The sequence below is a fragment of the Stenella coeruleoalba genome, assembly GCF_951394435.1.
Source record: "Stenella coeruleoalba genome assembly, chromosome: 10".
NCBI lineage: Eukaryota > Metazoa > Chordata > Mammalia > Artiodactyla > Delphinidae > Stenella > Stenella coeruleoalba.
Genome location: NC_137156.1, coordinates 33248371 through 33274296, shown reverse-complemented (window position 1 = coordinate 33274296; position 25926 = coordinate 33248371). Strand labels below are relative to the sequence as shown.

Genomic DNA, 25926 nt, shown 5'->3' with positions numbered 1-25926 from the left:
GAACAGGGGAGCAGATGGAATTCCTGGACAATTGTTCCGGCTGTCACCAGAGAAGACAGGCAGGAGGGAGCACTGGATAATTTACAGAGGAACAGATGCTGAGGCTCCTCCGGAACCATCTGGCCAAAAGAGGCCTGGGCTCGGGGTGGATTTCGTCTTTAGATCTGAGTAAACTCCTCAGCCTCCTGCCCATCCCATTTCCTCTACCTGAACTGGGGCTTTCCCAGGAGAGCTCTGCTCCCTGAGGACCCTGCTCCAGAGTTCCACCTGGCCCTCATCCTACTCCCTCCCTCCCTTGCTGCGTTTGGCTTCTGTCTTCGTTCTCATTCTTGATATGGCCAAGTTTGGCCTTAGGGACCTGTACCTTCCATTTATACATTTCCCTATTTTACAGTATTTTCAATTTCTTCTCCCCATCACTACATTCCAAAATCCCCCTATCACTTATCTCCATGCCATTTATTCATTCAATAAACATTTATTGAGTACCTACTATACCAGGCATTGCTTTAGATACAGTAATGAATGAGAAAAAGTCCCAGAGCTCTGGAGTTTGCATTATAGTGGGAGATGGTCAACAAACAAACAAAAATATAATATGTCAGATAGTGATAAGTGCTGTGAAAGAAAACATTAAAGCAGGGTAAGGGAGAGTGATTGGGGATGTTGTTTTAGATAGTTTGGCCAGGGAAGGCTTCTCTGAGGTGGTAACATTTGAGCAGAGACACAATGAGAGGAAATATCTGGAGGAAGCACATCCCAGGCACAGGGAAGAGCAAACCTAAAAGCCCTGAGGCAGGAGTATTCTTAGTGAGTGGCAGAATGCTATGCTATTTATTTCTTAAGTATTTATTGTGTGCCAGGCACCTGCTAGGGAATATGAAGATGTAATCAGATGTAGTTTTTGCCCTGAAGGAGCAGCAGTTTAGTGAGAGACACAACATGTAAATAAATAATTACAGCACAGGTAGCTAAAATGAAGTTATGTGCAAGTGGCTAGAGATACCCAGCAAAAGGAGCACCAAATCCAATCTAGGATATTGGGAAAGGCTTCCTGGAGGAGGTGATAATTTGAGTTGAGGGCTGAAGGAGGAGTAGGAATTCATAATGCAAGGGGAGGAGAGGGCTTGGACGTTTTCAGGCCTAATGGCGAAGAAGCTGGGTCTTAGAGACTTCCATGTGGCAAGTTAAGAAACTGCCTTTTATCCTTTGGGTGATGGGGAACCAGTGCTGCAACTCCCTCACTATATTTTTGTGCTGTTTCCCCTCAGTCTTTTTTGGTTTTGTTTTTTGAATACCAGAATCTTTCCCCACTTTTCTCGCTATCGCCCTGCTCCTGACACCTCCTTCCTTCTTCTGCTGCCAGGCCACCAAAGCCTGCTCTTACGAGTTCCCCGTCTTCCCACCTTGTCTGGCGCCCCACTATTCCCCAGTTGGAAGCCACGCCCCCATGACCACGCCCCCGATGACGCACGGCGCCTAGTGCGTGGGGATTCCCGCGGCCGTGACCACTACCCGGCCTGCCCTGCGGCAAGATGGCGGTCTGAAGGGAGTGGGCAGCGGCAGAAAGTTTGTTGTGGGATTGGAGTAGTCGGGCCGGGAGTTTAGACTTGTAGGAGATCATGGGGACACCAACATGGAGTTGGGACGGAGGAAGGACTAGCACCGGGGTTAAGAAGAGGAAATGGAGTGGTGGAAGGTTGGAGGCGGAGAGAAAAAAAGGCGATAGGAATGGAGGGGAGGGGGCCTAGATTCCAGTGGTAGCCCTGGGGCAGGGGATCCGAGGCGGGGCAACCAGAAGTAGGTACGCAGCCCCGGAGAAGCAGAGTCACGAACTGGAGCGGAACTTCTTAGCGGAGAGTAAAAAGCCTGGAGTGTGGGGCGGAGGCCCGACCGTACCAGGCCGGTGGGAGCGGAAAGGGGTCTTTTCCGTGGAGGAGGAGAGTAGGGAAAGGGGGAAGAGAGACTTAAGGATGTTGGGCAGGTTTGGTAAAGAGGGAACTAAAGCCAATCTAATGACCATCTTCTAGACTTAGATCAGCCTTTTCACAGTTCTTATAGCAGCATCTGCCCCAATTTCAGCTGAAGACTCAGGGGCCCCAGGGACTGGAAGAAATCACAATACTTGGAAAGAAGAAGAGGTAGCGACTTGCCCCAGCTCAACCCCAGAGCGGGTAAGGTGGCCTCCGGTGACAGGCTGGCATGCTCCCTGGGAGCGGAGCAGGATGCATGGGCTACGAGTGATGCTGAAAATTATTTAATCTGAGAAGGGCACTCTTCTATAGAGGCTGCCCTTTGCCTGTGGTCCCTAAGTTAATGTTCTCCTTAGATCTCACGCTGATTTTTGAGAGTTGGGTGTAGAATTGAGCCGTGTATGCCTTCACCTGTGCAGGCGAACGTGGGCAAGAGCATAGAGATCAGGCTGAAAGTATTTGAACACATCCCTGTCACAAGCAGTGCATTCATGCTCACTGTATTTTCTTTGATCTCCCCATCACATCTTCAGTTTGGTATCCTGCCGGAAGGGAGACTTGTGGGTGTCAGATGGTGGGGAGTCATAAGAAAACAAATTTCTGGTGGTGTTCGCTAACCATTTAGGTACCTGCTGTCACCAGTTCCTGAATTCACTCTTGCAGCATGTCTGTCTCTTTTGATCGTTTCTTTTGGTAAGAAGGGCTTGTTAGTGTTCTTTGGGGGTGTGGATTTGGTGGGTAGGTGGGGTCAGAGAAGGGCGGGAGGCAGGTTGGGATTAGGGAGGAGAAACCCAGGTCAGTTTATGGTAAGAGGTCAAGCTGACTGGGGTAAAGCTCTGCGAACATTTTTCACATGATTCTGTCCCTGAGACACCTGATTTTGGAGAGCTGCTTTACAACCTGGACCAGTGTGGTGATGGAAGGAAAGGATTGTAAAACTTGCCCCTTTCTCCTCTGGTAGTTTTCTTCTCTTCCTTTATATTCTTCCCATCAAACCACATTTAAAAAAAATCAGTTTCATTAGCAAAACTAAGCATGGCTTGAGAGATAGTGGACTTGGGGTTGGAGAAAAGAGAAGGGGTCGGGAGCTACAGAGTGCTGTGAGTATGGTCCTCACTTCCTTTGATGCCCTGTGGTTATGCCCAAGCCAGAGTTGGGAGCATGCTTCTTACTGGAGCCTGTTTCAGGGCCAGCATCTGCTCCATGATTGGACTGGCAAGTCTGGTTTGATCTAGGACTCCGTACTAACCATCTCCTGCTCCCCACTTTCACCCCATCCCTGCCTGCAAAAGGCTTACTCCAGGCAGACCAATCTGAATCACTGTCACTAGACTAGCTTCAGTGCCTTCAAGTATCTGAAGAACTGGTGTTATTTAGCTGTGACTTCATTTCTAGAAGGTTGAGAAACTTCTCTTTCTGCGAACAATTTGTGGATGTCCCTAGGAAATAGCGATCAGCAAGGACAGTGTGGTGGGCGCACATAGAGATTAAGAGCACTGACTCTGGAGCCAGATAGCCTATTCAAATCTGCACTTTGCCATATGTAGCCCTGTGACCTTTAGAAATTGCCCAGCTCACTATGCCTCAGCTTTCTTATCAATCAAATGGGGATGGTAAGATTACCTATCTCATAGGGTTGTGTGAGGGTCAAATAAGTCAGTATATTAATGTATTTAGAACAGTGCCTGACACGCAATATGTATTTGTTGTTATTATACTAGTCAGATCTCAGCACTAATTTCTGCCTCGTGATTGAACTTGGTGTCTCTCTGTGGAGGACCTGTACTGGTTTGAGCTGCTATCCTGATGTTAAGGAGAAGAGGTACAGCTTTTGGATAGTATAGATTTTGTGTGTAGTGAGAATATCCTCGTTAAGCTATTTAAAGTGATGTTTAAATGCCAGTGATTTCCTGTTTGAAGCTGTGAGGCTGCAGAATTATCTAATTTGCAGTTGAGTGATAATAATAATAATAGTGCTTATTGAGCACATTCTTTGTGCTTGGCACTATTGTAAGTGCCTTACCTGTATGAAGTAATTTAATACTGTTAGTATCCCCATCTTACAGATGAGTAAATAGAGGTGCAGAGTGGTTTAGTAATTTGCTCAAGGTCACCTAGCTAGTAAGTGGCAGAGCTGGGATTTGAACCCAGGCAATCTGGCTTCAGCAGTTGAGCCTTTTTTTTTGCATCTGGTATGAAATTAACTTTTAAATATGCCTACTGGCAATGTGTATCTCGTTTGCTTGTAATGATGGTTAGATGTATACCCATATTGTAGTAAAATATTTTTTGTTTGTTTAAAAAATGTTTTAGGAGCTGAGCTCTTCATCTCAGCTCTCTCCTTCCTCTCAGAGATAATAACTGATGCAGGGATTGGTGAGGGAGCGCCCTGTGCCATGTTAGCTAAATCTGGACTCTCTCTTTGTGATTCAACTTGGTGACTGTGCTTTGGAAAACCTTGGGCTGGGTTGGGTGAGCAGACTGTTACATTGGGATCCATTCTTAGCATGCATTAAAGGTGTGGGTGTGGGTGTTAGTTAATGTAGATGTAAATATAAGGCTCAATCTGACTATGATTACTGACATGAGCAGTTGAAGTAGCCATAGTGTTAAACTCATAGACGGTCTGGATGCATCTTTCTTTTAAAAATAAAAAGTAGCAAACTACACAGGGGGGAAAATGTGGCATTTTAGACAGCTCCCTCCGTCTAACGTGAGAGGAAAATGGAAAGTAAATGTGCTTCTGCTGAAGCTTATGTTGTTGAGGAAGGCCCTGTTGCCGAGCCCAGTCTCTTTCCTTTTAACAGGCAGGAGACCCGTGTGCAGCCTTGGGGCAGAGGTGTACCCAAGGGTTGATTGACTGGCTTTCCTTTGCCCTGTATTTATGACTTACTCTTCCCCTCCTTCTGAGTCATGTCCTGTCTATTTAACACACCCTCGGGGTCCATCTTTTTCTTCAGTAAATGACTCTCCATTCTGCCATCAGGGTAGGCACGCGCCTGGTGTCGGGGGCTCAGGACTTGCCCTGGGAATTCTGCCGCAGCCCTGTGATGAGCTTTTCTGTCTGTTGTGGCATGTGTGATTTTGAGAGTTAGCATCTGTGAGTCTCTGCTCCCCTCCTCCATCAATAGAGGAGCCACGTATCTCAGGATAATGTGCTTTATCTTGACTCGTGCTTCGGTCAGCATGCTGAAACGTGTTATCTCCATAGAGTACACCTTTGTGTTTTGGTAGAAGTCCTCAGACTTTCTAGATTCAGGTCACATTTTAGCAAATGATTGAACTTCAGGGTGAAGCCTGATAGATTTTGAGCCGATTCTCTCCCTTTAGCATTTTCTTTTTGTTGTTGTCTAAATCAGTTTCTTCTCATAACACCCCATATTCATGTATTATCTTTGAATCGAATCCCTTCACCTCCTCACCACCATATTTTGAGTGCCGAGGACCTGTGGGTAAACTGGGCCTTCATTTCTTCACCTGGATTCAGCCTCTTAACAGCTCTCTAAATTTATCTCATTCTCTGTAGCTTCTGGGCCTTTGCACAAGCTGGTCGTGCTGTCTGGAATGCAGACATTCCAGACTCCCTTTACCTTCCTTATTGCTCTTGTGGTCTCAGTTTAAATGTCACTTCCTTTGGGATCCCACTGCCCTTTACTGTCCTTCTGTGCTTACTTCTATTTTGGCACTTAGGCTGCATTGTAATTGCCTGTTTACTTGTCTGACTCTCACAAGACTCTAAGTGCCTTGAGAACAGATACTGTCTTACTATTGTATTCTAGCATTTAGGATAGTGCAGGGCACATAAGAGGTGCTTTATAATGCTGTGGTGCATACAGATGAATGAAATGTGGGCAGTCTCTCCCTACTCTACCCTACTGCTCTAAAAATTATTTTCCTAGGAAAAAAACCAATGTCTCTGCGGCTTCCCTGGTGGCGCAGTGGTTGAGAGTCCGCCTGCCGATGCAGGGGACGCGGGTTCGTGCCCCGGTCCGGGAAGATCCCACATGCCGCGGAGCAGCTGGGCCCGTGAGCCATGGCCGCTGAGCCTGCGCATCCGGAGCCTGTGCTCTGCAACGGGAGAGGCCACAACAGTGAGAGGCCCGCGTACTGCAAAAAAAAAAAAAAAAAAACCCACAACAAAAAACCAATGTCTCTTCCCTTAGAAAGGCCATGGTTTCTCCCTTGTTTGGGATAAAGTGCACACTCTTTAACGTGGTATGCAAAAAGCACTCTGGCCCAAATTAAATTCAACCCTCTGGCCTGAGTTGCTGTCACTCTGCTTCATTTGTCCTGTATTTCCTTGCTCCTGAGTTTCCTACTGCTCCTGAACCTTTTCTAGACATCCGCTTACTTTTTTCTTCTTGCTTGTGCACTTCACTCTCCATAATGCTCACCTCTGTCTCTGAAGCTCTGCTCATCCCCTGAGACCCAGCTTCTCTGTCTCCTCCGATGAGAAGACTTCCCTGCTTTCCTTTCTTCCTCTTGGTCCCCACAGCACTTTGAACCTCGGTCCTGGCACTTACCGTGTTGTGTGGTGAGTCCTCTGTTTACCTGTCTGTCTCTTTCACTGAGCTGACCCTGTAGAGGAGGCACCCTCCCTGATCATGGGGTGGGGGTGGGGAGATAGGGGAGACTGGGAGGGTGGGGGTGAGGAGAGTTGGAAGTGGGGTGAGCAATGTGGTAGATAGAGTCTGATTTTGGAGCTGGGTTTTAATCCCGACTCTGCCCCTTACCAGCTGTGCGACTTTGGGCAAGTTGCTTAACCAGTAGGATCACTGGTCTTGTCCCCTATAAAGTGAAGGTGACATTACCTTTTTTGCAAGAGTATTGAGCATTAGAGATAATGAGTACACAGCCTGTAGCAAGGTGCCTGGCATATGAAGGATACTCAGTAAATATTTGTTAAATGAATGAATCCCACTTTGGAAAACTCAGTGGATAAGAAAAGGCTTTGTTTTTATTCAAGGTAGAGTAAGCCTTTTGATTTTTGCCAGGTAGCCAGGAACATTTCTGAGATGGGAGTAAAATTGAGAGAGTCTCCTTTTTTGTGATGAAGCAACAAAAGAGGTGAGATTGGGTACAGCATCAGTGTGCAAAATAAGATTGTTGAGCCTTCTCCCCATCTGTTATGTTGAAACAACTCCTTTGATGGACTGTGACATGCATGCGAGATTGATGATGACCTTGGTGGGTACAGGTGGGGGCGGGTAGGTGGTGGATTTGTAAGATGGTACAGAAAAACCCGAACGAACTTTTTGGTCAATCCAATAGTTAAGGCTGGGGATGACTGGATGGCATGTTTGATGATCCATATTCCCCGGTGTTTTGTAGACTGAAAAATGTTGGGTGAAGCTGATGGAACACATCTAGGCATTGAGGAAGCCAGACTTCTTGTCCCAGTTTTCTTACGGCTTCGATGATCTTCTTGTGCCACAGAACAGGCTTAACTCAGGTGCTCCCCAGAAATGGGGTGAAAGCTAAGGGTCGCTGTCCATTCTTTGCCTTTTTGTTTCTGGTGTCGTTGATGGGAGTAGTTCTTCGGGCACCAGTTCTGAACAAACACCAAAGGAATTTGTTTCCAGAAGTCTAGACCTCTTAATTGTATAATGCCAGGTGGTGCTCCAGTGTGAGTTTACAATCAGAGGAAGGTTTGTCTGGGTTCTCGGGAGGGCAACCTTTTTGTCTGGTCCTTAAACCCCTGCCCCAGCCAGGTGCCTCTCCTCTTTGCTCTGAGAGCACTCATCACACTATGATGCAGGGGGGCAGTTAACCTGTCTCTCCCCATCTAGGGGCAAGATCTTTCTTTGAAGCTTCTTAGGGGCAAGGTCATTTATTGAAGGCTGAGCGTTTAGTTAGACTGTACATAGTAGGTGCTGAGCAGCTCTGGTTCCTGTGTGACCCAACCCAGTCCTTCCTCAGACTAAAGCAGATAAGATCTATCTGGCAAAGCTTTTTGAACCCTCAGGAAGGAAGGTCCTGCATAAACAAACGGTGATAGTATTAACAATCGCATTACTAATTATTTTCCAGGGTTGAGTTAATGTGGTTAAATGATCTTCCAGGTGCTTGGCTTCAGCTGTCTCCCTTCTCAGCCTTATGTTCTAATCACACATCCCTAAGCCAGCAGGAAGGAGTTAAAAGAGGAATCGAAGTACACACAGGTGTATTTTCTTGCTTAATTAGCATCTTCTAAAAGGTTTTTGGTTGCTGGCATCCTCTTTGTTATTCATTAAGCTCCTTTTAGTGCCCACTGTAACCTGCTTGCTTTTCTGTTGTATCACTGGTCCTGTTTTGGTGGGCTCAATGCTCACAACCAGGACTTACTACAGCCTTGTTAGTGCCTAGATGAACTAAAAGGATGAAACCAGCAGGCAGAAGTGGATTGAAGGAGTTTTCCCCGGGCTCTACTCCTCATCCCTCGGTGTGGGGTGCATACTGCAATGTGGCATATCTTCCTGATGGCATCTTGGCAGGAGTAATAAGCTGCATTGTATGTTAAGCAGATTTGAGAGGAGATTGGGTGAGCCAGCTGGACTGGATTGTGTTGTGTGCTTTTAGACTTCAGAGGGACTGAGTCCATGAGTAGAAGAGTGAGAACTTTGCTTGGTCTATCTCGTAAGTGCCAACTGTCTACTAGGTGACATTTGGAATCTATAAAGGACATGGCCTCCTATTTGTGAAGAGCTTCTGTGCTCTCACAGTAAACTGTGGCAGGGATCTCCCTGAGGGTAGGGACTGCTTTTTGGGAAGTCAGCCTAGACCGAGAGCCCTGTGCTTCCACTCAGCCAACCAGAGAGATAGAACTCTGTGCTTATCGCCTTGGGTACTGAGCAGTGGCCTCTTTGCACCTTCCCAGGTAAGCCAAGTGGGGAATTCAATCTCAGAAGTCTTTGAGGGTCTTTAATTAGGGCAGAATTGTAGTCGCTTTCCTGTGGCTCCCTGGAGAAGACAGCTTTCCAGGCTTTGCACTGGAATTGGATATGGAGGGTTCTGTCCCAGTGTGTCTGTGGCCTTGGGCAGGTCACTTGTCCTCTCTGTCGCTTCAAAATGGGAGAACTCCACTTGTTCCGTGGGCCTCACTAGGCTATAAGGATCAAAGGAAATATAATGGAAGGGACAGCACTTCCAGAATGGTAAAGCACAGTACAGATGGAGGGATTTTGTCCGTTTGTTGAGGAGCTGTATGTTTTCATCATAAACATAATGTATGTCCTCGTTTAAAATACCAACCATACAGAAAAGTATACAAAATTAAAAGTAAAGTAAAAAGACCTTTCCTTTCTTCCCCCACTGCTCCTGTCTAAGCCTTTTCCCAAAGATAGGGAACTACTGTTAACTGTTTATCATGTATCTTTCTAATCATTTTTGTGTCCTTCCAGACATTCCCCATCGTGTATCGCCTGTAAAATAAACAAAACTCGATAGTAATACATACTGTTCTTCAGCTTGCTCTGCCCTCCTAACAGTTAACCCCCAGGGGGTGAGGGTGGGAGTGAGTCCCTCCCTGTTGGAGCCTTTGAGGAGCCTGGTTGCAGCCTCCTGCCCAGCCTGGTGCGTTCCTGGGGGCTGGCTCCTTGGGAGGATGGACCAACTTTCCTGGAGGCTCTTGCCACAGCGGGCACCCTGCTTATCTCTGAGGGATTGTCTTTTATTCTGGGATGAGATTTTCTGGCAGGAGTGCCCTTGAGTGGGAACCAGGATGGGTGCAAGCGTGATGCGGGCATCAACACTCTCGCCTCACGTGTTTCTCTCCTTCACTCCTCTTTCATCTTTGGCTGGGAAGGGAGTAGAATTACCTGATTTCTCAACCCCTGTTTTAGTGCAGAGAGAGTCTCCTCTAGTTCCTGAAACCTTGGATTAGCCAGGTCACTTGCTGCTCTACCTTTCAAAAGCAAACCAGACCCAGCTGGTGTTTATTTATTTATTTGTGTGTGTGTGTGGTGAGGATTCGGAAGGTAGCCTGCCCATGGCCATGCTTCCTTGCCAGTCCAGCGAAGAGGTCAGAGCCCACAGGAAGAGTTGTCATCTTCTCTGCTAGATGGTTATCTCACCCTTCATGGCCTTTTGACCTCTGGGGCTGTCAGAGCGATGCGGGGAGCCCAGTGAGGAGGCAGTTGGGAAGCCTGTCGGAGGCTTCTCCTGCCTGTGTTTATTGTTGGCCTGGGCTTGGGAGAAGGCCAGGCCCATATGTGGGGCCAGGGTGGTCTCTGTTCTCCCCTTCCTTCCCCGAGTCATCTCATCATCTGCAGGCCTTTCAGACAGAAGGGCTTTCCTGTCCTGCTGACCCAGGGGTCACATCTTGGGTGGGGATCTCTGGGACTCCACTGCTGTGGCACATTTGCCTTGAGATCTCAAAGCCGGGGTGTGTCGCTTCCCCTAGGTGGTTCTGGAGGCTTTCAGGAAAGAGTGTTCCTTGGGCTAGCTGTTTGGGAACGCTAGCCTTTCTGGGCATTACTCATTCTGAGGGGGTGAGGTAGTCCCTCTCGGGGTCTGGGGAGCCTGGCTGTAGCATAGCCCTTATCCTTGCTCTTTGGGTTCCTCTGGCGCCAGCTCACTGGGAAGCATCATTCCCTGGCCCTTTCAGAAACTGAAAGGTGGCAGTGTGTCACCCGTTCCTTTGACTGGCTCAGCTGGCTGGGGTGCACACTGCCCCATTGTACTGGGCTTTCCATGCAGCTCTTGTTGCAGCCTCCGGTCCCTGGGCCAGTTCTCTCCCAGCCCCTTTCCTTGGAGCCCGTGGGAGGTGGTGGGGTGAACTCTGCTGGCACAGGCCTGGGCTAGGTGGCAGCTGCAGCTGTGGGTGGCTTTGTTCTTACAAGCAGCTTTCAGGGCTCTAGTGCAGCCTGGCAGCAATGTTCCGGGAATAGGTGAGACAGGGGAGCTTCCCCTTGGTAGCAGTGCCCCGTTCCAAAACGGCAGTCCTCTCTTTCTGTTGACCATCCCTGGGGTCATGAGCTGGGCTCACTGCTATACTTTCAGGAGGCATGCTTTCTAGAGTGGAGAAAGCCCCTGAGGGTCTGGTGGTAAGTCTGGGGGAGTGTCCCTGTCAGGAGAGTGCAGTGTGTACCCTCAGGCATCCTGCAGCTTGGCAATCCTTCTGCTCTCTCTTTGCAGCTCCGGAGTTGGGCTGCTCACAAACCAAGCTGTCTGTTTGTATGGAGTGCCTGGAGGGCGTCTGCCATGAGTCTGTCGCTAACCGTGCTAACCAGGAGAGCTGGCTGGTTGGGGAGAAGACACTAACCCTGTGAGTCTGACCTGGGCCAGCTGAGGGTGCCGCCAGCCATGCCTCTCTTCTCCCTTCCTCCCCCGGCCTGTGCCTTCTCTCCTTTGCTTACATCATGCCATCTCCTCTGCTCGCTTGTCCTTACTACTGAGTTCCCTCCATTTTCCCAGTCTCCTTGCTGTGGGTGGGGCTGTGCATGGGCACCTGCCCATCTGCTGCTGGACTCTGCCCCTCCTTCTCCCTTTAGTTAGTACCATGGCTATCAGTTCTCCCTTAAAACAGAACGGTTAGCATTTCTGTTTAATCTGCTTTTAGCACCGTGGAGTTTGAGAACATCCCTCAGTTACCATACTGTTGGTTTCACGCCTCAGAGACAGATGGAACGAGAGTAGGAAGGGAATTTTCTGCTAGACCGGATAGTTTCCTCCCTTTATCAACAGGGGAAGATGGTGGGGATTCCCTGGTGGTTCAGTGGTTAGGACTCGGCGCTTTCCCTGCCGTGGCCTGGGTTTATTCCCTGGTCCGGGGACTAAGATCCTACAAGGCCTGCGGCGGGGCCAAAAAAAAAAAAAAGAGGGGAAGATGCTGTCGCCATTATTCTCATCCCAGGGTACGAATTGAATTTAGGATCAATTGCAGGTTCTTCTTGGGGGTGGGGAAGTTGAGAAAAACCTTGGCCTGGCTGTGGGAAATTGCCTGGGCAGAAGAGTGAAACTACTTAAACTGAAAGCTGGAGCCCAGAACCAGAGATGTAGCTCGCATTGGTGACCGTGGCTCTGGGAGGTGGAGTGGGTGGAGTTAGTCCGCCCACCGCCTTCCACGTCTGGAGCTTCACGGGGACTTTAACCTAAAAGAGCTGGGGAGGGCGGCTCAGCCAGAGGGGGAAGGACCTGGCTTTGGACTCCACAGTGGGCCTAGGAGAGGCCTTGGCCTCAGCTTGCCATGGAGAAGCCCCCGAGAAGCTCCCACCTCCCTCCAGGCTTGGAAAGGAGAAGGGGGTTCCAGAGGTAGCAGGAAGGCCGATTGCTCGGGGCTCCCTGGTGTTCTGCACGGGTAACTCTGTAGACAGACACCGTCTCCAGCCTCTGGAGGCAGTGCAGGGTGGGGTGGGCTGGATGGGGGAACTTGAGACCTGGAGGTCCTCTAAGTGGATTCTGTTTCCCTTGAGCCAGGAGGGAGATGGCAGGGAGCTGCCTGTGACCATGAGGTGTAAGTGTGTAAATGAGAGAGGGGGTAGGTGCTGCGTGGATGTGTAGGGACCCTGAGTAGGGAGGGAGCAAGCTGGAGGGCTTTATGGCTTGGCTGTGACCAGGAGAGCAGAAGGAGCGTGGAGTGGAGGGCTGATTCAGGGCCACCCTCGCTTTGCGGTTCCTTAGGAGAGGGCATGGGGACTAAGGTCAAGTGCTGCTTATGATCCTGGGGATTTTTTGGCCCTCCCTTTGGGTGGGGGTTGGTTTGCTTGGATCATCATCATCAGTAGTCTTCAGCCCCTTTGTTCCTGTCAAGTGTTTGCTTGAATGAGAGGCCAGGTGGATAGACTTGAGGTATTTGCTCAGGTGGGGATCCAGGTGAGCTCTCACAGGTCACCAGCACTAGTTCTGAGGCCTCAGGATGACTTTGGGGCACAATAATTCCCACCCATTCTGGCTTTTAAAAACCTGTCAGTCTGTTCTGCTTAGAGCGGGCGGGCGGGGGGGCCAGGTCAGGGCCGCAGGCAGCATGCCCCAAGAGGGTGAGGTTGAACTTGCCCTGAGGGGTGACAGGCCTGCCTGGGGGAGGGGCAGCAGGGCTGGTCTGGGCACAGACTGGCATCTTCCAGCCTTGTCATCAGCCCAGAGCAGAGCCTGCCTGGGCCCCACCTGTGCTCTGCTGGCTGCTTGCCTGCCACGCGCCCAGCATCGCTGAGGGCTTTGCTTAGGTATCTCAGGAACAGCTGTGCCGGAAACTGGGGGCCTGGTGTGGGGAAGGCTGAACCCAGCCTGCTTTGGTCGGATCGGCTCACTGTGCGGCTGTTCACTGACAGTCGAGGTGGAGAGGAGCCATACTGACTGGGAGGGGGGGCGGTCCTTGTGGGCAATCTCAGGGGCCCCTGCTGGTTATAGGGCTGGCCCTTGTAGGGTGGTGGTTTGTGTTTCTTGGGCCTCAGCTGGAGGCAGAGCCTGGATTTCAGAGGCTTGAGAAGCAGCTAGATACGTACGGCAGGAGTATGTCCTGCCCTGAGAGGTGCAACTTCCTCCAGGCCTGTAGTGTTCAGAGACTACATCAGGGCTCACAGCTGAGGACGATTTCCGCAGGGGAGGCGCTAGTCCCTGTGATCAGATGTTCCTGTTTAGCGGTTGATTAGGGGCTTCAGGAAGGGCCCATATTTGTTTTTATTATTTATTTATATCCTGCTGTGTTAAGGTACCATACAGCACAGCTGGAGTATTCAGAAAAGGGGCCGTTTTCCTTTCATTTTAAAAGCAGCAGTGATTGCTAACGTCCATTTGACTTTCTTTGGGTGAATTACGAAAGAAGAGCTTTAATGGTTTTTGTGGTGAGGTGTGTGCCTTCCCTGATGCAGAAGGTTGGGTTCATTGGCCCCTTGAGGTCCTTCACTTGCTTGATTCAGTGACGGCTGGGAGCAGAGAGACATTAGTAAGTTCAGAAATGGTCTGAGCCCAGAGGAACTGTTGGGACCCTAATTTCTTGAAGAGAGTGTGGGTGATGTGGGGAGCTGGGGAAGCAGGCGGTGTCTCTGGGCAGGCAGCTGAACTGGGCCGGTGGACAGGGTAGTGCAGAGCTTGGGAGCTAGAGGAGACCTCCAGTGGGGGAGGGCACAGTTTGAAAAGCCAAAGAGCCAGACCTATTTTGGATTCAATCCTGTCTCCCTCTGCTGGGCCAGTGTTGAGGGGGTAGCCTCTGAGCCCTGAGCAGAGAGAAAGCTGGATGCTGGGACCTCCCTTCCTCTCCTGCACTGGTGACTTTGCCCTTGGGCAGACCCACAGAAAGGATGGCAGAGGGAAGTAACAGGGCATCCTTGGCTCTTGGAATTGAACCTTTTGCTGTTGCCTCTGTGGGTGTTTGCAGGGAATGGGAGAGAGGATAGTGGTTTGGAGATAATCTGAATTCTGAAGAGGTTTCTCCTTATCCTACTCCGCCTCCAGCAGCGTCCCTGACCTCGATGGAGGCCCCAGGTCACATACCCACACTCTCCGTATCCACGAAGGGGAGTGGGTAGGAGTCCCATCTCCTGGTTTGAGAGAGATGCTTGGCAGATGTTTTGTCCTTTGATTAAAGGACACTGCTCAGCCAGCTCCTGGCACACATTGCTCCTTGTATCTGTCTCTGATACATGCTCTGCTCAGCTGTTCAGTGGGTTCACAGTGCAGGTTCCCTGTGCGTGCTGAGTCCCATTTCTAATGAAAGTAGACTTTGTTCTCTGGAGGTAGCTAATCATGCCCCGTGGGCTGTAATCAGAGAGAAGGTATTTCATGCAGGGCAGGCGGTAACAGGCGGCCTGAGCTGACTGGCAGATTGCAACATGACAATTACGAAGCTATCAACACCCCCCACGCCTCCGCCCCAGCAGATAGGGGGTTGAGTCTGTCCTCTGAACTGATTCTGAGTAACTGAAGAATGAATACTATGCAGGAGAGGAAGGAGGAGGAGGAGTTAGGTGGGGTGGGGGCAGTGAGGAGAGCTGCTTTCCTTTCTCACCTCACCTCCACGAGATGGGAGGGTTTACTGCTGCTCTGGGTGTCTTCCTCAGTCGTGCCTGCAGGTCCAGCCCGAGGAGCTGCAGACCAGACTGGGTCAGCCAGGGGTTTTAACTTAGGCTTCAGCCTTTCTCCCAGAGCACAGCTGTTCTTGTAGTACAAACCCAGCATGTGATCTGGTACCCCACATCCTGAGTCATCTGCGTCCAATTCCTTGAAGCTCAGGTAGTTTGTGGTGAGGGATGGGAGTGGGATTCTTCCCTGTCAATTTCTAGAACTTCTAGAAGACTCTTTTCTCGGAGGTGCCCTGGAGCCAGCTCAGCATCCAGAGGCCAAGAGGACCCAAAAGGCCTTGTTTGCTCCTTGTGGCGCATGGCACATTCTGAGTTGTCCAGCTTTCCTTGGGGGCCTCTTCATCTTGACATGGCATTGGGAGTCCTCCTTGGGCTGCAGCACTCCAAAGCAACCTGGGAATCTTGAGGTGAAGGAGATCTGGCCAGTGGAGGCTGCATCTAGTAGCTGGGTCTTCCTGGAGGGACCACTCTGCTGCCTTCCAGCTCATCTTTCCTCTTCTCCCAGCTTGTGGACCTGCTGTTCAGCTGCTTCTTACTTTGTTCTGCAGTGCACCTGGCATTGCTCTCACTCCTGGGTCTGACCTTCCCTGCAGTGCTTCCAGTCAGGGACAACAGCCTGCCAGGCACATCGAGTCCCTGTTCAGTACTGGAATTGTGGTCCCCTATGGGCTGGATCTGGGGTGCTTAGCAGATCTCAGGAGTTGGAGCCAGGGCCCCAACAAGCACTGGAATTTATGGACATGGGGCAGGGGGCGGCACGGACTTTTCCTCATGGACTTGTGTTGGGGTCACTGCAGGCTCCCTGGTCGACTGTCTCGCTAGTGGGCATTGTCTTCTGCTTCCCCAGTTGGGAGTCGTTTCCCTCCCTGTGACTCTGACACATATGAAAAGAGTATTCTCTGGCTGGGAGAGAGAACCTCCCATCACCACTATCATTCATCCCATAGTCCGAGCCTGCACTTACGATCCATCTCACTGCCAGCCACATCCACACTGTCTGTCCCCTCAGCAAGCCAGATTATCTTGCCGTGAAAGCCTGGGAATATGTGCTGTGGGGCCGTGAGGTCAAGATGAAGCAGGATGAGCTTGTAGGACATGTGATGGTTAGAGCTGGGCCAGTAGGGTATGGAGTGAGACCGCTCTCTCCTCACAGGTAGAATGACCAGTTACCTGGGCCTGTCAGTGTCCTCCCTGCCCACCCACCGCCCACACAGGTGTCCCAGTACCTAGAGGACAGTGTGGGCATTGGCAGGAATAGGGAAGACAAGAAGCTGAGAATAGAGGGGGTATATATAAAGGGGCCTGCAAGGAGAAAGGGCTACTGAGCTGAGTGGGGAACAGGTGGGGAAGGGAGGAGGGACCTGACTTCTCCGCAGAGAAGGGGAGAAGGCAGAAGCCAGCTCTGGATTTCCCGGGAGCTCTTGGCTACCTGTATCTCTTACTCCTGCAGCTCTGGCTCTTTCCTCTTTTGTAACTCATATACACCCCCACGCTAAGACCCCCTGACGATCAGAACCCAGGTGCCCAGGCTGGCTTGGGACTTTTTGGGCCTTTCCCCTGGGCTGGAGGAGCTCCCACCCAGGGTCCCACCGGAAGGGTAGCCCTGGGGAACCTGTAGGGGTGACTACACCTCAGGAATGTGCTGTCCCTTCAGGCCTGCCCGGATTCCTGCGCGTGGAGTCAGCCCGACACGGCCTGCTGCAAGTGCCCTGTGGGGACCCACTCTGCCTCACTATCAAAGGGCTGGGGTGGCGGCTCGTGCCTGCTGCCAAGCCCCACAACCCCACACCAGAGGCCAGGCTGCCCAGACAGAGGAGGGAGGCCACTCCTGCTTCCCGCCCTCCCCGCCCCCTCACGGTGCTTCCTGCCTCAGGCCCTGTTGGAATATGACAGGAGTCGTGGCCAGGGCATGTCCCAGCAGCAGGAACACACGCTTTAGCCCGCAAGGCTTCCCTCAGCCCCAGCTCTGGTGAGGTGGATGGCGGCCACGAGATTGTTTATGCCCAGAAGGCCACCTGAGGTTACTGCCTCCATTGGTCCCTGTGGTGGCTGCTGCCCCCATGCTGCAGCCCAGCTCATTACAGGTGGGGGAGAGGTCAGAACCCCAAGAACCTGGAGGGGACCTCAGAGGTCACTCAGTCCAGCCACCTCTGTGCAGATGACAGATTTATCCAGTGAGGAAAGGACTTACCCAGGGCCACACTGTGTGTCAGACACACCACTGAGCCCAGTGGAAGCCAGGCGTCTCAGCTCCCCAGACTGGGGCTTTCTACACAGGGTTTTGCAGCCTAGGCACTATTGACATTTTGTGCTGATAATTCTTTGTCGTGGGAGGCTGTATTGTGCCTTATAGGATGTTTAGGAGCACCCCTGGCCTCTACCCACTAGATGCCAGTACCACCCACCCCTGGTGTGACAACCAAAAATGTCTTCAGACGTTTGCCAGATATCAGGGGTCGGGGGAGGAGGGGGCGGGGGAGACCAAAATCACCCTGGTCGAGAACCATCATTGCGCTAAAATGCTCCTTTTTCTGCTTTTCTCCTGGACCTACCCCTCCTCATCACACAGTCTTTTCGCCACCATTGTTCACAGAACTAGGTGTTTGGGCTCCTTCTGGAAACATTGCCAGGAGCTTTTTCCCCCAGCATCTTCTTGAGCCTCTATTAGGCTTTTTCCTGGTGTTCTCTTCTGCAACCCTTGTCCCCCAAATCTCTTAGCTGTTTCTAGACTCTGAGAGGCCCGGGAGATGAACAGGACAGATGTGAGGTAGGATAGGGACAAGACAGGACCAGACCTATCCCGGAATCAGGCATGTGATAAGCTGAGACCATGAACACACACACAGACACACATGTGTCTCCTCTGGGCCTGGACAGAGCTTTCATGGGGAGCCCAGTGCTTCCACTCTTGTCCAGCTCTCCCTGGCGGGTACTGACAGACGGGTGGCTGACACCTGGTTTCCACTTTCTTCCCTTCTCTGGTTTCAGGAGCTATTGGCTAGAGGAAGTGGCGGGGCTGTGGGATGCGGAGAGCCGAGGGCTGACTCCTGGACAGCGGAACAGAGAGAGCTGCTGACAGACGGACGGTATGTTCCTGCTGAGGCCTGCACCCCCCACTGGGTTCCCTCCTGGGGAGGCTAGCAGGTGAGGCGGCAGCAGGCAGCCCTTCTTGGTGGGGGCTGGTGAAAAGAGTGGTGGAGGCCAGAGAGGCTTGACCTTGAAGGCCCTTAAGCTTGGTGACCCCCTGGAGGAGCTCAGGTTGGGAACGCATCTCAAACCCTTACTTTCTGGTTACGATTTTTTTTAAAGCTAACATTTATCGAACATTTCCTGAGTGCCAGCTACCGTTGTTAGTGCTTTACATAATCGTTAAAACAACCCTGTGAAATTGGTGGCATTCTCAACCCAGTTTAGAGTTGAGGAAACTGGTGCTTGGAGAGCAGCTTTTTCTCTGAGGCTGCTTTCCGAGCCCACAGGGGCGAGGGGTGGGCTGCTCCTCGGGCCCAATCCATACACCCTGCACCCAGTCCCTGGACCCTGGCTTCCTCTCATCTGTTCCCCCTGGACCCGGGCCCCCATCCAGCACGCCCCTGACCCATGGGCACTGACACACCAGAGTCCAGCCCTTCGAATGACCCCAGCAGCAGCCCAGGCCTGTCTGCCTGCCTGGTGGCTCCTACATGTCCTCTTTTTTCCTCAGTTCAGAGGCCTCTTGCCACATCTCTGAGCCTCCTTCCTTGTTCCCCTCAGCAGGTTGAGGAGCTCTCACCTCCCAGAATGACCAGTGCAGCCCCTGCTAAGAAACCCTACCGGAAGGCACCACCTGAGCATCGGGAGCTGCGGCTGGAAGTTCCTGGCTCCCAGCTCGAGCAGGAGGTCAGCAAGAGTGGTGCCCCTGCCCTGGCTGGCAGATGCAGGCCCCTGAGGCGGGGTTCTGGCTGTCCTGAGGGCACATCTGGTCCCAGCAGTTGGGGTGAGGGTGTGGCATTCCTGGTACACACTTGGGCTCTCAGTTGCAGCCGTGCTGGTGGCAGCCATGTAGACTCATAGGGGACAGCTGTGACACACGTCCATGTGTCCAGGACATGTAGCTCAGCAGAAGTGATCCCATGCAGTATTGTTTTTCGTGCAAGAGGCAGCCCACCCGATAGAGGGGTGCTAACCTGCCCAGAGGCCAGGACTCTGGTCCTCCACTGCAGCCCCTCTGGGGGCCATTAGGAAGCAGTGCTCCAGCGACTTCCCCAAGACTAGCTGTTCTTTGCTGTCCCTGAAAGTCAGGCCCTCCTCCAGCTTTCCTTTTTCTGGCTGACACTTATCCAATACGTGCTCCCTGCTCGGAACTGCATTAGATTCTTAGGAGGGCTTCTTCAGGCAACTGCAAAGCATTCTCCAGGTCGGTTTTCCTCCCTCGTTCAGCTTACTGCAGGAGGAAACGAGTGCTGCAGTTTATTCATCTTGCTTCCATGTCTCTATCCTGTTGCAGTGCGTGAAACACATTTAAAGAACTTGAGAGATGGCCAGCACGTGCCGAGCATCAGGCATACCATGGCCCACTCTGGTCACATTCACGGCAGAAATGCCACCCATGACTTGCCCATTTTCAGTTCAGGAAACATTAAATTAAAAGGCCAGATATTGTGCTAGGTGCCACCCACTGGGCATTCCCCTGGTTTTGTAGATGAGGCCACTAGGGTTCAGCAAGATTAACATAACCAGGGTATGGTACAACAGGATCAATCCAGGTGTCAGTGGCTCCCAAGTCCATGGTCTGGGCCACCCACCTCGTTGTCCTGCCTGTGATTGGCATCCTGAGGCAGTCAGGCCAATCAGATGCTGCTTGACGTTTCCCTCCTGTCATAGCACGGGTCTGCTCTGCTTTGTGCTTGGCGGAGCTCTGGCTCGTGACCAACGTGGAGGCTTGAGGAGGATGCGGCAGGAGGGTGAAAGCAGAGGACGCTTTACTTGTCTCAGTCAGGTTTAGCCCAGAGGCTCTCCTTCCCCCACGTGCTTGTGCTTCCCAAGCCTCTGTGAGGGCCTGATTCTGCCCTGGGGGCCAGAAGGGCTTTGGCAGAGCTCAGAACCCTACTCTAGCTCGCCTGGCTTCATCACTTCTCTGGAAAGTCTTGGCTGTGCCTGCAGGGCCCACTAGGAGCCCAGTGAACAGCTGAGAGGCTCTCTTTAGCCATGGGAGAGGTAGCATGGGTACCAGGGCTCATTTGCAGTTGGCTCTAGTATTAAGAGGGGTTGGAGCTAGTATGGATAAGGGTGAGGGTTGGAATCTGGTTGGCATGGGAGAGAGTAGGCTGGTCCAGGTGTTACTGGATTGCCTCTATCTGTGGGGCCCCGCAGCCCGCTTCTGCTGTGAGTGTCTCTGGGCTTCAGACATGGCCATTTCCAGGGCTATTTGGAGGGGGTGGGGAACAAGCAGGAGGCCAGTGGTCCAGAGCTGAGCCTCAAGCTTCTGTTCTTTTGTGCCCAGGAGCCCCTGACTGACACGGAGAGGATGAAGTGAGTATCTGCTGCCCGAGAGCCTGCCCTGCCTCAACTCTGCCCCTCTTAGCTGCAGGCGAGGCTGTTGTTTCATTTGGGCTTTTCCTTGGATTAGGTAGAGGTAAAGGTTGGGGTGGGGTGTTTTAGGGACTCTGGGAGGAGGCTTGAAGTTTGGGATATTCCTTCTGGAAAAAGAGGTTTATTCCATGGGCTCCAAGAGGACCTGGCATCAAGGAGGTGGATGGCTCTGAGAGGCCTGCTCTTGCCAAAGCTCCCTTCCCCAGCTCCTGGCCCTCCTGTGCCAGCTGCCTCCCCGCAGCCCTTTCTGTCAGCTACATGAGGCCTCTGCAGAGGAGGGCAGCACTGGGCTGGGTTTCTAAAAGATGAATAATGGAGCAGCCTGATTGTGCAGTGGGGAAACTGGAGCTGGTGGCTTGCTGGCCAGCTGGCTTGGGCTGTAACCAGAGACAGACTGGGAACTGTAGCCCCTGCAATTCTGTCTTCTCGTTCTTCTGCAGTGAGGGGGGCAGACTGTCCTCTCCCATCCCCTCTGCCCCTCCCAGCCAAGCTGTGATCTCAGGGCCAGCAGGCCTATGGGATACGCTGCCCCAGACTCAGGCTGAATCTCAAGGAGTCCCCTGCCCACAGCTACCTGTTCTCACGTCACCCCTACTCCTTCCTTCCTGAATCCATCCTGGAACTCTAGGGTGGCCCTTCTATCTCTGATGCCCCTCTGCCCTTGACCCCTCACCCTACCAGGCTTTTGCAGCAGGAGAATGAGGAGCTTCGCCGGCGCCTGGCCTCGGCCACCAGGCGCACTGAGGCCCTGGAGCGCGAGCTGGAGATTGGGCAGGACTGCCTGGAGCTGGAGCTGGGCCAGAGCCGTGAGGAGCTGGACAAATTTAAGGACAAGTTCCGCAGGTGTGGGAACGAGGGGCCGGGAAACACATGCACGCATCTCCCTGTTCATAGGAGGGAGCCCGGAGAGGCTTCAGAGATCATCTGATTCTGATGCGAAAACTGAAGTTCTGGGAGGGGCACTTGCCCAAGATCCCTTATGAAGGAGGGGATGAGCAGGGTCTGAAGAACAGGATCTTGATCCAGGGGTCTGCCTTGTGTCCCTCTACAGGCTGCAGCACAGTTACACAGCTTCCCAGAGGACCAACCAGGAGCTAGAGGACAAGCTGCATACGCTGGTAATCTGTCCAGGAGGGCAGCTTGGCTGGCGCTGTGCTCACAGGATAGCAGGGGCTGGGACTTGCCAGGGGACTGCCATCCTGCCCTGGGCTCGGGGAGGGGGTGGGCCGTAGTGGGGAGGGGCCCGCAGTGTGCTGTGAGAGTCAGGACTGTCTTAATGCTCACACTGTTTCTCTTCTCTCCTCGTCTTCCCTCATGCTGCCACCGTTGCTGCCGCACTCTCCTCTCAGGCCTCTCTTAGCCACAGCTGGATTTTTGCAGTTGCGTCTGAGTTTGTGTGTTTTCTCCCTTGCCCTCGCCTCCTCCTCAGCTGAGATCTGGGATTGCTGGGGCCCGGCCATTGCCCTCTGGCCACTCCTTTCCTCTTCCTCATGTGAGGCCTGTTCAGCAGTCAGTGCCTCCCTCCTGGGGGACAGCTGGGGAGCCTGTTCTTGGCTTGGGCAGAGTTACTGATTGATGTCACCACTGAATGCTCACAGCTTCTTGGCTGCAGTGGGCAGCAAGCCCTGGCCATTTGCGGGAAGCGGGCCTGTGGACCCAGTCCATGAGCTGAAGATCAGAAGACTGCTTCTGAGCCTGCAGCTCCCTCCCTCTCAACTAGATAATCTCACAGGCACCCCCAGCCGCCACGCAGCCCCACTCCCCACCTCCTCCCGCTTCCCAACCTGATCCTGGAAACAGCCACAGGCAGCATCGGCTTCAGCCCCTGGGTTTGCACAGTTCTTGCCTCTCAGGTACCAGCTGCCTCGCCTGGTGTGTAGAGCCCCTTGAGTGCCCTCCAGGGCCGGGCAGCTCTTAGACTGCTCTGTCCCGGCCTGGGCAGCTGTCAGTCATGCTCAGAGAGCCCCCTCCCCACAGCCAGCCTGGACTACAGGAGAGGTGTCTGGTCTCCTTCTGTCTGTCCATCGTCTGTCTCTGTGTGCCTTGGCTGCCCTAGCACCTGTGGCTTCCTGTGTCTCTGGGCCGGGAAGAGGGGGGAGGGGAGGGGAGAAAGGGCTGGCTGGGGTGTGGGCTGGGTTCACTGTGAGTCTTGTGCCTCAGATCAAGAAGGCTGAGATGGACAGGAAGACACTGGACTGGGAGATCGTGGAGCTGACCAACAAGCTGCTGGACGCCAGGAACACCATCAACAAGCTGGAGGAGCTCAATGTACGGTCACCTCGGGGGCCTCCCTGCCCTGCTCCCCTGGGCTATGCCGGGCTCTGAACTGCGTCTGTGTCCACAGGAGCGGTACCGGCTGGACTGCAACCTGGCTGTGCAGCTCCTGAAGTGCAACAAGTCTCACTTCCGTAACCACAAGTTCGCTGATGTGAGTGGGGTACTCTCCCTGCCAATGCCCGTCTGCCCTTGTTAGGATGCCTCCAACTCCAGTTTCTACACCTCTCTCTGTCCTCTCCTCATACCTTCGGCTCCCTGCTTTCTGCTTTGCCTTCTCCTCGCCTCCCTGTGTCCTCTGAAGCCAGTCAGCTCAGCCGCTGGTTGGTGTCCTGCATGCTGTCAAGGGCCCGTCACTAGGGGCAGAGTGGGGACTGGCCCTGTTGGTATTTCTGGAACAGAGACAGGGAGAGAGGATCTCAATTTCCGGATCCCATGCAGGAAGGAGGGGGTTGCCAGAGGTATGGGCCATAAGAATAATTGAGAGGGGCCCTTGCTCCAAGGGGCAAACCCTAGACCCCAGCGCTCAGGCTCAAGGTTGATGGGGCCTACAGAAGGAGTGGAGGTATTTCTAAGGCTTCTGGTCAATACTGATTCTCAAGCTTGTGTCTGGTTTGGGCAGAATCTACCACTGAGATGGGGAAGTTAGACGTTTGAGAGCATGTGGGCCTTAGCACCAGTTCTGGGTTCAGATCCTGGCTGTGTTAATCAAAAGCTTCAACTTATTTTATCACTACCGAGCCTCAATTTATCTGCGAAATGAGGATATACCTTTGTGTGCTGCGGAACAGGTGATAGCAAAGTGCCCAGCACACGGGGGACCTTACATGTGGCAGCCGTCATATTTGCCCTGAAGCAAGCTGTCTTAGGCTGGGCTCATTCACGTCTCTCTTTCCTTCTCTCGCTCCTTTACCCCAGCTGCCCTGTGAGCTACAGGACATGGTTCGGAAACATCTGCACACTGGTCAGGAGGCTACCAGCCCGGGGCCTGCCCCCAGCCTGGCCCCAGGGGCTGTGGTGCCCACCTCGGTCATTGCCCGCGTGTTGGAGAAGCCGGAGTCTCTTCTGCTCAATTCGGCCCAGTCAGGCAGCGCCGGGCACCCCCTGGCTGAGGATGTCTTTGTGCACGTGGATATGAGTGGGAGTGACCCAGGTGACCCAGCCAGCTGCCCAGCTCCGGGAAGCCCCGTCCCCCAACCCAATGGGGAGTGCTGCTCTCTGGGCACCGTGGGGGGCTCCCCAGAGGAGGAGATGTCCCTGCCGGCCTTTGAGAAGCTGAGTCCCTACCCCACCCCGTCTCCACCCCACCCGCTGTATCCTGGCCGCAAGGTGATAGAATTCTCTGAGGATAAGGTGCGGATTCCCCGCAACAGCCCCCTGCCCAACTGCACTTACGCCACCCGCCAGGCCATCTCCCTGAGCCTGGTGGAGGAGGGCAGTGAGCGAGCCCGCCCCAGCCCAGTGCCCAGCAGCCCTGCCTCGGCCCAGGCCTCCCCGCAGCACCAGCCCAGCCCCGCCCCCCCGGGGCTCAGTGCCCCAGCCAGCTCCGCCAGCTCCGAGGAGGACCTGCTGGCCAGCTGGCAGCGGGCATTTGTGGACCGCACTCCGCCCCCAGCCGCTGTGACCCAGCGCACAGCCTTTGGACGTGATGCGCTCCCTGAACTGCAGCGCCACTTTGCTTTTGGTCCCGCTGGCGGAGATGAGGAGGTGCAGGCACCTTCTTCCCCACCCGGTGAAAGTGGGCTTTTGCTGCCAACAGAAGCTGACCCTGGCTTTCCCAGAGAGGAGGAAGAGGAACAGCTGAACCTGCCCATCAGCCCCGAGGAAGAGCGCCAGAGCCTGCTGCCCAGTGATGGTGGCACAGAGGAGGGGCCTGGCACTCCTCGCACTGAGGGCAGGGCCTGGGCCCTCCCCAGCTCCAGCCGCCCCCAGCGCAGCCCCAAGAGGATGGGGGTGCACCACCTGCACCGCAAGGACAGCCTGACCCAGGCCCAGGAGCAGGGCAACCTGCTCAACTAGGGCCCTGCTTGCCTTCCTGCCACTGCTGCACGGGGACTGCAAAGGTGCCCCAACCCTCGCAGCTCAGGGTCCCCACCTAGCCCAAGCCCTTGGCCTCTGCTCCCTGTGCAGATAGGGTCAGGCTACACCAGGCCTTTCGCTGCACTGACTGTAACTGGTACCAGCTTGCCTCATGGTTTTTCCCTCCTGGAATATTTATTCTCCAAAGGTAACATGCAGCTGGGGCTCATGACCTTTCTTCCAGTCAGCCCAAATTGGTCTGTTCTGGGGAGCTGAGGGGGTTATTACATCAGTGTTTATCCTCCATCCTCCCTTCATATCCTCCAGTTTTCTATTTTTATCTGGCAGGGGTTGGGGGGAGGAGGGTCATTGGGATTATTAACCTCTAATTTCAGTTTTCACCTGTTGCCCTCTCCCCCCAAATCCTCTGCACGAGCTGTTGCCTTCAAGGGCCTGGCACAGCAGGCCCTCGGGGGGATGATAGAGAGGACTGACTCAGGGCTCCCCTCAGCTGTTTCCTTCCTCCCTCTGGAAGGGAGTAGAGGGTGGGATTCAGGGCCCTCAAGCTGGGTTCTAGGTGAATCCTGGTCCCACTCCCAACCTTGGCTCTAGACTGTTAACTCCCAGCTTTGGGAAATTTTCACATCAATAACTATTTTAAAATTAAATAAAACTATTTTACCGGTATGGCCTAATTTGTCTATTAATGACCTTCCTTCTGCCCTTATTCTCCCCATTCTTGAGTATTCCCAGTCCTAATCACGTCCTAGTCTTTTTGCTGCTGACTGACCCCTACCACTGTTCTGCCTGGGGCTTCCCTGGGCACAGAGCATCAGGTGGAGGGAGAGGGTGTACCTCAAGTAACCCTGGCAGGGCCCCTGAGTCTCTCCTTGAGGTAGGGTCCAGCCCAGCTCGGGGGAGCTCTTTACCTCAGTTACGATCCTTACAGGGCCTGTGTAAGGTGTCACCCCAGAACCCCAGGTCCTGTAAGTCAGAGACCTGAGCCAGACCTGTTTGAGACATTTGGGGCCAGTGGACGCTGCCTGGAGCTTGGGCCGTGGGGTGGCACTGCCCCCTAGTGATGTCTAGTGGTAATT

General features: G+C 53.1%; 1 protein-coding gene across 12 annotated transcripts; it reads left to right on the top strand.

Moving 5' to 3' along the window:
• The first annotated feature begins 1509 nt into the window (after positions 1 to 1509).
• Positions 1510 to 25720, top strand: TJAP1 (tight junction associated protein 1). 12 transcript variants are annotated; one of them, XM_079933517.1, is made up of 11 exons: positions 1510 to 1569; positions 2083 to 2174; positions 17957 to 18054; positions 18719 to 18844; positions 20448 to 20476; positions 21218 to 21379; positions 21588 to 21654; positions 22697 to 22804; positions 22881 to 22964; positions 23729 to 23963; positions 24570 to 25720. In XM_079933517.1, exons 4-11 carry the CDS (start codon positions 18746 to 18748, stop codon positions 24827 to 24829), a joined length of 1044 nt encoding a protein of 347 aa, XP_079789643.1. In that variant the 5' UTR covers positions 1510 to 1569; positions 2083 to 2174; positions 17957 to 18054; positions 18719 to 18745; the 3' UTR covers positions 24830 to 25720. The 12 variants fall into 12 exon arrangements, with proteins under 12 accessions (XP_079789643.1, XP_079789650.1, XP_079789644.1 ...); XM_079933524.1 differs by adding an exon at positions 11088 to 11217 and having other exon boundaries at positions 18722 to 18844; positions 23729 to 25720; XM_079933518.1 differs by adding an exon at positions 11088 to 11217 and having other exon boundaries at positions 23729 to 25720.
• Positions 25721 to 25926: the final 206 nt, after the last annotated feature.

Excerpts from the sequence above, each read along its gene's own strand:
- TJAP1 (XM_079933525.1), top strand. The coding sequence starts at position 18,746 with ATGACCAGTGCAGCCCCTGCTAAGAAACCCTACCGGAAGGCACCACCT. Across the intron at positions 18,845-20,447 it reads GCTCCCAGCTCGAGCAGGAG|GAGCCCCTGACTGACACGGA; the intron begins GTCAGCAAGAGT and ends TTTTGTGCCCAG. Across the intron at positions 22,805-22,880 it reads ACAAGCTGGAGGAGCTCAAT|GAGCGGTACCGGCTGGACTG; the intron begins GTACGGTCACCT and ends CTGTGTCCACAG.